This window comes from Arachis hypogaea, chromosome 5 (assembly GCF_003086295.3).
Source record: "Arachis hypogaea cultivar Tifrunner chromosome 5, arahy.Tifrunner.gnm2.J5K5, whole genome shotgun sequence".
Lineage (NCBI taxonomy): Eukaryota > Viridiplantae > Streptophyta > Magnoliopsida > Fabales > Fabaceae > Arachis > Arachis hypogaea.
In genome coordinates, this window is record NC_092040.1 from 20,847,561 (window position 1) to 20,859,257 (window position 11,697).

The window sequence follows — 11,697 nt, forward strand, 5'->3', positions numbered from 1 at the left end:
TAACAAAGTAATGTGATAGAATGGTTCACTGTGTTGAGGTTGTGGTGTTGGTATAGCTTGAGAAAATCCTAATTGTCTGGCAGTTAAGTGAGGAGCGTACAGGGTTATCTTGAACCTTTCTTTTCTATACTATGGTAACCCTATTGGTATCACCTGAACAGCCAACAGGTTTGCCCAAGTTTGATTTGTGAGTTCATTCTCCTCATTAGTATTTGGAAAGAGCAAACGATCAAGGCAGGCAGGGCCGCAATTACAACGCAAAAAGGATTAAAATTGAGTTGATCGCTGTCAAAATCTTTGCAAGAATGAAAAGGGGAGAAAACAGCCCAGAATTTGTCTTCATCTGATTGGGTGTTTGGAAAATTGAATTTGTAATTAGATAAATAAAAACCCTCGAGGTGTTGTTTATCAGTACTGCCACCTTCATGTTTTGTCATAAAATTTTCAAAAATGGCATTAAGCCATAATTGAAGGAGTCAGAGTGGACCTCCTGTGTTAATTATTTTATTATCTCGGAGGTCACAAACAAATAGACCAAGCTCTTCAAAAATGTGCCTAGAAGAAGCTTGGCCAAGTTGAGAACTTTTCCTTCATGTAAAAGAGCAGCCAGGGGAAGGAAGAGCTTCGACATTTGTACACTTCGAGAACAGAACAAAATTGCATTTAACCAATAAAACAAGAAGGCTACATGTTCACTGTCTGTGACTTCTGTACCATCTTCACCCATGTTGTGGGCAATGAACTCACTGTAAGAAGCGTTGAAGACAACACTGTACTGATGCTTAGATTGCATGTCAGGGGTACAATCTGGAGAATTTATTGGTACGCCTTCTGTGCATTCTCGAATTGTTTTTCCGTCTGATGGAGAGACCTATCCTAAAGAAATTCCCTCACCTGCAAAGATAGAAAAAGGTAAAGTAGTGGCTCAGTACTCGAGAGTTGACAAACATAAGGATGTTGATGTTGATGAGGAGTATTTTGATTAAGGGGATGATGATATGATAGGGACGATCTCAATCATTCCAACTGAATACCTTGGGGGAGTGTGAGAGTAATCCAGATGAGAACTATGATCAAGAAGATGAGGGAGCTTTTTCTTTCATACATATTGAAGATGAGCCTGGGTACTTTCCCCAGCCTACTGAAAGGAAAATGTCTCATCTGCACCCACTTCATATTATCGCCATTCTAAATGGATTTAAGATAAACAAGGTATTGATTGATGGTGGGGCAGCGATTAGTCTTCTGCCTGAAAGGATGCAGGGAAAAGTAGGAAAGCATCCTGATGATCTGGTCCCTACAAACATTGCTGTGACTGATTTTAGTGGGACTTCCATGCCAGCGAAAGGGTTGGTCACCCTGACTGTAAAGGTAGGATCATCAGAAAGACATTCAGTGTTTGTGGTAGTGCCATCGAAGGCAAGTTACAATACCTTGTTGGGGGCGAGATTGGATCCACAGTGTGGGAGCCGTAACTTCTACTGTGTGTCAGAGCGTACTTCTGTGGACTAAGGAGGGTAAACCTGAAATTGTCAAAGCAGATTCGATTCTATATGTTGAACAGATGCATGCCAATTTTAGGATATATAATCGTAGGTTAAAGCCCTTAAATGTTGATCGATCACTGAATCCTTATAATTTTGAAGGGTGCTATTTGACTTCGGAAGGCCTTTCGGTGAAGTTGTGTTATCCAGACTTGGGCTTTGAACCGACTGGTTGGGACTGTCTTTCTAGAAGACTTTGAAGACTACACTATGGACCAGGTTGAGGAAGTTTCCGATTACCTGGTAACATTGTATAATTATTTAAATAATTTTTAGTTTTTAGAAAATAAAGATGATTCTTCCGGTAAAGTTGAATCAGATAGGGTTAGTAAACTTGTTAATTATAATATGTTCAATTCGACACCTACAGTCGAATTTAGTTATGATTTCTCTATTTCTTGTAATAAAACTAATGATTTGAGCCAGACTGCCAATTTAATAGTAGAGGCTCATTGTGTGGAAAATAAAAGTAATGATGATTTAGTCAAAGATCAAGTTTCTTCTATTTCTGATGATTCTATTGATTTTACTTTTGATTGCATCTATGATTTAGAACCTTTGGGATTCGAAAAATGTTCAATCAAAGAGGATGATTACTATAAAGGGTTTGAATCTCAAGATCCCTTAGAAGAAATTAATCTAGGATCTCTTGATGATGTTCGAATTACATATATTTGTAAAGATCTTATTGATCCTTTTCGAACTAAACTCTTCAATCTTTTACATGAGTTTAAAGATTATTTTGCTTGGGACTATCATGAGATGCCTGGTCTCGATCGTTCATTAGTGGAACATCGATTAGCATTGAAACCCAATGCTCGACTTGTGAAACAGACTCCAAGACATTTTGCTCCTGAAATTAATCTGAAAATTAAAGAAGAGATAGAACGCCTGGTCAAAGCCAAATTTATTCGAACTGCACGGTATGTTGAGTGGGTATCGAATATTGTCCCTATTATGAAGAAGAATGGAAAGTTAAGAGTATGCATCAATTTTTGAGATTTGAATAATGCAACTCCAAAAGATGAATATTTTATGCTTATTGTGGATATGTTAATCGATTCTGCAGCGGAAAATGAAATTCTCAGTTTCATGGATGGTTATTCTGGATATAATTAGATTTTCATTGCAGAAGATGCGTGGCTAAAACTGCCTTTCGTTGTCCTGGGGTATTAGGAACATATGAATGGGTCGTTATGTCTTTTGGTTTAAAGAAAGCTGGAGCGACATATCAGCGGGCAATGAATGCTATTTTCCATGAATTTATTGGGAAATTCATGGAGGTGTATATCGATGATGTGATGGTCAAATCGAATTCCGTGAGTCAAGATATTGATCATTTAAGTAGAGCATTCCTTACTATGAGGAAGAAAGGATTAAAAATGAATCCTTTGAAATGTGCATCTGGAGTATCGGCAAGAAATTTTTTGGGTTTTGTTGTTCATAAAAATGGGATAGTGACGAATGGATTTTTGACGGTATAGAATTTCACAAATGAATTCTCGTTGCAAGTATAGTTTCTAAACCAAGCAATAATCCTTTCATATAAAAGATTGTTTGTCACAAGTAACAAACCCCTAAATTTATAAACCGAAGTATTGAACCTCGGGTCGTTCTCCCTAGGAATTACAATAAAGTGTCTTGTTATTGGTTTGAGTTGTTTTGGGGTTTTTGGATAAGAGACATGAAAGTAAATGGCAATGAAAATAAACTAACAACTATAAAAGGCTCTTGGTAAGGTATGAGAACTAGAAGTTCTATCCTAGTTATCCTTCTCAATTGTGATGAGAATTGTTCATTGCTACCACTTAGTTAACCCTTGCTAATAAAGGAAAATCAAGTGGATGAATTGACTTGAGCCACAAGTCCTAGCCAACTCCCAAGGAAAGACTAGCTTTAGTGCACTCCAAACCAATTAGCAATCTCTCCAATTATCAATCAACAAAGGAATTAGATAACTCAAGTGTCACTAATTACTCTACCTAGGCCAAGAGGAACAAATTCTACACTAAAACTAAAAGAGACATTTTAACAAACACATAAAGTGCAATAAAAGTAAACAACATAAATTGCAAGAATTAAAGAGAGATATAACTACAAAAGCAAGAGATTAACAATGGAAAAGCAAAGAAGAACAATTATTATGAATTACCTCTTATTGAATTGCAAGAATGTAGAAGGAACAATACTAGATCTACAACAAAACATAAGAACAACATAAAGGAAATTACAATAAAAGAATAGAGGAAGATGAATGTAACAACAAAGAATTGAGAAGATAGAAGTAGAAGAAGATGAATCTAAATCTAGATCTAAGAACTAAACCTAATCCTAATCCTAATTCTAGAGAGAAGAGAGAGCTTCTCTCTCTAGAAACTACTAACTAATCCTAATGAGTGTGTAAAATGAACTAATGAGTTGGAATCCCCTTTTTGCTCTTCAATCCTTGGCTTTAAATAGCATCTTTGGCGCCAAAGTTGGTTGTAATTGGGCCCCACAACCCTTCAGAATTCGTTGGCCACATTTTCATTAAAAAATCATAAAACGGCACCGACGCGTACGCGCACATCACGCGTACGCGTCCATGGGGTAATTCGCAGGTGCGCGCAAGCGCCAGGTGCGCGCGCGCGTCCATGGGCGAGTTCAACTTCTTTGACTTTTCATGATTTCTCCACTTTGCATGCTTTCTTTTTCATTCCCTTGATCCAATCTTTGCCTCCAAAACCTTAAATCACTTAACAAACATATCAAGGCATCTAATGGAATCAAGGAGAATTAGATTTAGCTATTTTAAGTTCAAAAAAGCATGTTTTCACTCTTAAGCACAATTAAAGGAGAATATACAAAACCATGCTATTTCACTGAATAAATGTGGGTAAAAGGTTATAAAATCCCCTAAAATCAATACAAGATAAACCGTCAACATGGGGTTTGTCAGATAGCTATCGATAAAAATAAAGTGGATGCGATATTAGCATTGTCTGCACCCAAATCGAAGAAGAAAGTACAATCATTTTTGGGTAAAGTAAATTATCTTCGAAGGTTCATTTCAAATCTTTCAGATCGAAGTAGAGTGTTTGCACCGCTAGTGAAACTGAAAAATGGTTCAAAATTCGAATGGACCATGGAACATCAGTTGGCTTTCGATTTGATCAAAACATATTTATCTAAAGTCCCAATTATGGCAAATGTTCGTCCATCTGAACCTTTAAAATTGTATATTGCAGAATCTGAAAATACTATAGGGTGTATGTTAGCCCAAGATGATGAAAATGGCCATGAACGGACAATTTACTACCTTAGTCGAGTTCTAACTGATATCGAAACAAGGTGTTCCCCGATCGAAAAATTGTGTTTATCCCTCTATCATGCTTGTATGAAGTTAAAGTGTTACATGGTGGCTAAATCGGTGAAAGTTATAACGCAAACTGATCTTATTAAATATATGCTAAGTTTCTTGATGTTAAGAGGATGTTTGGGGAAATGGATGCTGCATTAACAGAGTTTGATTTACAGTATGTTCCAGCAAAGGCTGTGAAAGGACAGGTCGTTGCAGATTTTCTTGTGAATAATCTGAAAGATCTGAATGGCCAGGGGGCAAATATAATCGAGGTAAAAATCGATTATTGGAAGTTATATCTTGATGGGTCAAAACATAAAGATGGTGCATGAGTTGGGATTTTAATTGTTTCACCAGAAGGAACCTTGTCGAAATTTTTATTTGAAATAAAATATCCATGTTCGAATAATGAGGCATAGTATGAAGCATTAATTTTGGGCCTTGAAATTTTTATTAATAAAGGGTCTCGGAAGTTCAAATATTAGGGGATTCTCAGTTGGTTTTGAAGCAGTTATCTAAAGAATTTAAATGTAACAATGAGAGATTACAGAAGTATTTGACAACTGCTTGGGAGTTGTTAACTTCTTTTCGAAAAGTATCTTTGGTTCATATTCTAAGAATTTAGAATGAAATGGCTAATGAATTAGCCCAAATTGCTTCAGGAACTCTTGAGTCTTTAATAGGTATTCATCAGATTTTAGTACCTGCAATTGAAAGGGAAGTTTTGTGTGATGATGAATGGGAGGATACTGATTGGAGGAAGCCTATTGTTCAATACTTGAAAGAGCCTAATATTCCAGTTGATAGAAAGATAAAATTGTGAGCAATGAATTTTGTTTTAATGGTTGATGAATTATATAAAAAGATATTGATGGGAGTTTATCGAGATGCTTTGGTCAGAGTGATCAAAATATTTCTTTAGGTGAAGTTCACAATAGAATATGCGGTGCTCATCAAGCTGGAAAGAAAATGAGATGGGTGCTATATCGCAATCATATATATTGGCCAATTGTGATTAAAGATTGTATTGATTATACAAAAGCATGTCTGAAATGCCAAAAACATGGTTCGATTCAACAAATTCCAGCATCCGAATTACATTCGATAATAAAGCCATGGCCATTTAGAGGTTGCGCTTTAGATTTAATTGGATTAATTCATCCTCCTTCATCTAAACAACACAAGTTTATCCTAGTAGCAATTGATTATTTTACAAAATGAGTTGAGGCGATTCCCTTGATAGAAGGAAGTTAGGGTGAGATAGATTTTATTGAGGAACATATTATTCATCGATTTGGAATTCCTCAAACGTTAAGTATTGATCAAAGAACAATGTTTACTGGTCAGCGGGTTAAAAGTTTTGCAGCTTCGAGAAATATTAATATGGTTACTTTGACTCCCTATTATGCACAGGCTAATGGGCAGGTAGAAGCAGCAAATAAAATTTTAATCAGTTTGATTAAAAAGCATATTGGAAATAGGCCTCGAACATGGAATGAAACTTTAAGCCAAGTATTATGGGCCTATCGGAATTCACCAAGGAGTTCGACAGGTACTTCGCCATTTAAGTTAGTGTATGGTCATGATGCAATACTACCATTAAAAATTAACTTGAATACTTTAACAGTATCAAGACAGCATGATTTGCCAGTTGATGATTATTGGAATGCAATGTTCGATGAGTTGAATGAATTAGACTCAGAACGAATTTCAGCACTTGATAATATGATTCGACAAAAAGAAAGTATTGCTCGAAGTTATAATCGTCGAATCAAGGAAAAGTTTTTTAATGTAGGTGAATTGGTTTTGAAAGTAATTTTGCCAATGGAAAAGAAATCGAGATTTCTTGGTAAGTGGTCCCATACTTGGGAAGGCCCATTCCAAGTAATGAGAACATATTCTAGAAATGCTTACCAGATTAAAGATATTGAATCAGAAAGAGTAATTAATTCGGTTAATGGAAAATATTTGAAGCAATACTATTTTTGGCAAAAGTAGAAATTTAACATGCATATGTCTAGAAAAGATAGGAGTTATTACAAAAATAAAATTAGAAATGAAAAAGGAATTCAGGGTGTCACTAGTTTTGCCAAATCGGAGCGCAGCTTTGCCCTTTTGTTTTCCAGAATTGAAAGTACTTCAATTTGTTTGAACTTGTCAGCTTGGATTTTCTCAAGTTGTTTGTCATATTCTCTCCTCTTGGTATCAATTGAGACAAGTTCCTGAATAAGGTGATGTTGTTCTTGTTGGGCTACAGCCAGAGGTTTGGCTATGGTGGCTCAATTTCGGCGTATGGTGGCAAGCTGTTCCTGAATCTGAGTTAGTTCTGCTCCGAGTCTTACTTCTTCTTGATCATGAAAAGCTTGAACAAAAATAGCATGGGAGATTCTCATATCAAATTCCTCACGAGAGGCTTGGATTGGGTGAGCGGTTGCAAGACAATTTTCTATATTAGATTTGGCTGTGGCTTCTTCATTTTCGGTTTCTTAGAGTTGAAATTGAGATGCAACACTCTCATTGAGAAGTTGTTTGAATTCTTGAATTGAAGCAGAATGTGGTGTGTTAGTTGGGAGTTCAACAGAAGAATTCAAAAGATCAGCTAAGAGTTTGTTGAGAATTGGATCATTAACCCATGAAGTAGGTAGATGATCCAAGAGTTTGATGAGTGATCAAAGTTGTTTTCGAGTGTCAGGATCTAGTTTGAATGAAGGCCTTGATATAGCAGGTCTTGAGATTGCTGGTACAAGCACGGGAACTTTATTTTCTTGGATAACTTTATTTAAAACAGAGATTAAGTCATCTAAGGTAGCACTGGTAGGAGTGGTAGGAGCACTCGATGATCCGGGTCTTGGTCCAGGAGGAGTCTAAAGATCAACTCGGAATGAAAGACTAGGTTGTTTGGGAGGAGTTTCTAAGACCTTGGATCGAGAGGAATCTAAATAGGTGGTGTCAGCAACTTTAGAAACAGAATCGGAGTCTGGAACCGCTTGGTTTTCTGCAGAGAATGCAGCTTGATTGTATGGTGAAATTGACTCAAGTATATGTGTTTCTTCTGGAGAATGTTGCAAGGGATTTGCTATTGGGTCAACCACCTGTGTTGTATGGAGAATAAGTGAAAAAGCAGCTGGAATTTACTGAATGGGTCCGGTAAATTGAATTGAATCATGTGATGTGGAGTGTTTTGGATCATTTTGTTGTTGCAGATTTGGTTGATTAAGAGCCCCAGTGGATGAAATTGAGCATGCAACATTAGTAGGCAAGTATAAAGATATACAGTTATGAGTTTAAAATTTACTTTAAATCAAGTATGATGTGTGTAGAGATAATTGTGTTACCTGATGAAGTCTAGATCTTGGTACTAGCTGAGCGCTAGGGTCAGAGTCAGCTGCGTCTTCTGATTGGGAGGAGACAGCAAGGGCATCCTTATTGGTTGGTTTACTTTCATCAGCACTTTCGCTTGATGATGGCAGCAGTTACTGGTAAAATATTTAGAACCAAGTTTGGTTAAGAAAATACAATTTCGAGTTTAAAGGAAGAGTTATGAATAGAAGAGTTACTCTTCGAGAGGTTCTGGTAGGAGTCCTTCTGCTCTTATGTGGTGGTGGTCGAGCAGCATCAGCTTTCCTTTTGTGGGTTCTTTTTGGGGAACTCTCAGTGACAGACGTTCAACAGCAGTTTGTTGAATTTCTTCTAAGGTACGAGTGTACCTTGAATAATAAGCAGCCCACCATTCGAAACAAGACTTAATGCGTTCATAGATCAAGAAGTTTAAGCGGTCTCTTCGTTTTTGATTTTTTAAGAGACAAGTGTTGAAATCTTCTTGAGATAACAAAGTAATGTGACAGAATGGTTCACTGTGTCGAGGTTGTGGTATTGGGATAGCAGGAGAAAATTCCAGTTGTCTGGCAGTTAAGTGAGGAGCATACAGGTTTATCTTGAACCTTTCTTTTCTATACTTTGGTAACCCTATTGGTATCACCTGAACAGCAAACAGGTTTGCCCAAGTTCGATTTGCGAGTTCATTCTCCTCATTAGTATTTGGAAAGAGCAAACGATCAAGTCAGGCAGGGCCACAATTTTGACACAAAAAAGGAGTAAGATTGAGTTGATCGTTGTCAAAATCTTTGCAAGAATGAAAAAGGGAGAAAACAGCCCAGAATTTGTCTTCATCTGATTGTGTGTTTGAAAAATTGGGTTTGTAATTAGATAAAAGAAAACCCTTGATGTGTTGTTTATCAGTACTGTCACCTTCAGGTTTTGTCATAAAATTTTCAAAAATGGCGTTAAGCCATAATTGAAGGAGCCAGAGTGGACCTCCCGTGTTAATTATTTTATTATATTGGCGGTCACAAACAAATAGACCAAGCTCTTCAAAAATGTGCCCCAAAAGAAGCTTGGCCAAGTTGAGAACTTTTCCTTCATGTAAAAGAGTAGCCAGGGGAAGAAAGAGCTTCGACATTTGTACGCTTCGAGAACAGAATAAAATTGCATTTAACCAAAAAACAAGAAGGCTACATGTTCACTGTCAGTAACTTTTGTACCATCTTCACCCATGTTGTGGCAATGAATTCACTGTAAGAAGCGTTGAAGACAATATTGTACTGATGCTTAGATTACATGTCAGAGGTACAATCTGAAGAATTTATTGTGAGTCCTGTAATGGCAGCTACATCGAAGAGAGACATTCCGATTATTCCGCAAGGAAGGCGAAAGTTATTGGTTGTCCTATTCCAGAAATAAGTCACTGCCCCAATCATCCAAGCGTATGTGGTGAGTGAAAAATGAGAAAGCCTTAGTAGTTCTTGTATTCCTAGGTCTCCCCAGATAGCACCCTTTGTGGGTACGAGGCGTTGGTACCAAGTTGTGAAATTGAATCCTCCAGGATTGATTTTTGGATTATCTCGCAAGGATTTTTGGTTGATGAAATGAGAGATGTTAAAAGCTTGGTTTATCAATAAATCTTTCCTTTCAGCATTAGGGACGAAAGAAAGTTTTTTGTTGGCCCTCTCAAGAATTTCACTGGGTCCAAGGAAGCAGTGTGTATCTGCACCGATTGTGAAGGGGATTAGGATTCTGGTGTCATTGACTTGAAAATGGGGATCGTCAATGATTTCATCATTGACTTGATTAAGAATACGAAGGGATGGCGGAGATGGCGGTGCTATTACAACCCTTATCTTGACTAGTGGAATGAGAAGAGGAACCAGCCATTGTTAAACACTGGAAGAAAGGGTTGAAAGTTTAAGGATTTTTGTGGAAAGGTTCTTTGATGTCAAAAGAGTTCAAGGGATAATGAGTTGCGAAAGATTTTTAACAAAGGTGGGAATGATGAATTTAAAGTACTACTGTGAACAGTTACTATGAAAGGGATATGAATAGAGGTAACTTAGTGAAGAAGATAAAGTGGTAGAAAGAGAATGCGCATATTTCGGGAAATGTGTCGAGTGGGTCAGTATTAATGGGGAGCTTAAATGGTAATTATTATTGGTTTGAGAACTGATATTTTCAGTTTTAGATTAAGTGTTTTATCTTCTAAATAACGTTATCAAAGGCAAATACATTAATCCAAGAGGGCAATATGTTGATCGAAAAATATATATATATATATATATATATATATATATATATATATATATATATATTATTCGATGAGAGCAAGTCGATTTGGAATGAGTCAGAGGCAATTTCTCGAGACGATGCACGCGTAAGCAAGGATTGAGAATAATGAGTGCCAGTTGGATTTCGAATGATTTGTTATTCGATTAGACTTTCTCGAGAGGGGAAATCGAATTGAGCATTCGAATGGTAGATTGAACAGTCACGGTAGTGGAACGGTTAAAGGCTTTTATCACATGAGGAAATCGTGGGAATTGAAACGTCTCCAATCAAATGGCGGGAGTAGTTATCAAGGGGAAAGTATTTGGAAAGTTCAAATTTATAATTAATTGTAATTAATTATAATTAATTTCTAGTTACTAAAGGTAGACTATAAATACTAGGAAGCCTTAGAAAATCAGGATTGGAACTTTTACTCAAAAAAACACTCAAGCACACTCACATCCCATCAAATTCTTGAGTGTGCAATCGAGTTATTTTTCTATAGGGTTCCTTCCATCTTCTTTATTCTTTCAATTTATTTTCCTGTAAATTTTACATTTCAAGTAATTTTATTCTATAAATGTTTTCTATCTTCATTGCCCAATTTATCTTTCTATGTTTAAATTTCTATGTTGAATCCCTTTGATCCAATTGAAGGCATTTTATTGTTCTCTTTTTAAAATTCAATGCAAGTTCTTTTAATCTTCTGCACAATTAATCTTTGAAAACTTTAATCTTTATGTTCTATTTATCAATTCACAAATTCTCTTTATTTTATTTTCAACACTTGTCTAATCGAAGAACACTTTGATGCACTTTCAGAAAACTGGTACTCGCATAGAGGAGTAGGTTTCGCTCCCAGTCCATTAGATATCGAACCACCATCGATTTGCTAACAATTGACAAAACAAATTGGCATGCCCAGTGGGAGAATCGAAGTCTGGAACCGCTTGATTTTTAGTAGAGAATGCAGCTTGATTGTTTGGTGATATTGACTCAAGTATATGTGTTTCTTTTGGAGAATGTTGCAAGGAATTTGCTGTTGGGTCAACCACTGTGTTGTATGCAGAATAGGTGGAAAAACAGTTGGAATTGACTGAATGGGTCCGGTAAATTAAATTGAATCATGTGATCTGGAGTGTTCTGGATCACTTTGTTGTTGCAGAATTGGTTGATCAAGAGCCTCAATGGATGAAATTGAGCGGGCAACATTGA

The 11,697-nt window shown here is 36.6% G+C and overlaps 1 protein-coding gene across 1 annotated transcript; it reads left to right on the forward strand.

The window, feature by feature from the left end:
* The first annotated feature begins 5,515 nt into the window (after positions 1-5,515).
* On the forward strand, positions 5,516-7,752 carry LOC112803320 (uncharacterized). The gene is made up of 4 exons (XM_025846821.1): positions 5,516-5,683; positions 6,298-6,436; positions 6,512-6,733; positions 7,577-7,752. The coding sequence occupies exons 1-4, from the start codon at positions 5,516-5,518 to the stop codon at positions 7,750-7,752; spliced, it is 705 nt and encodes a 234-aa protein (XP_025702606.1).
* Positions 7,753-11,697: the final 3,945 nt, after the last annotated feature.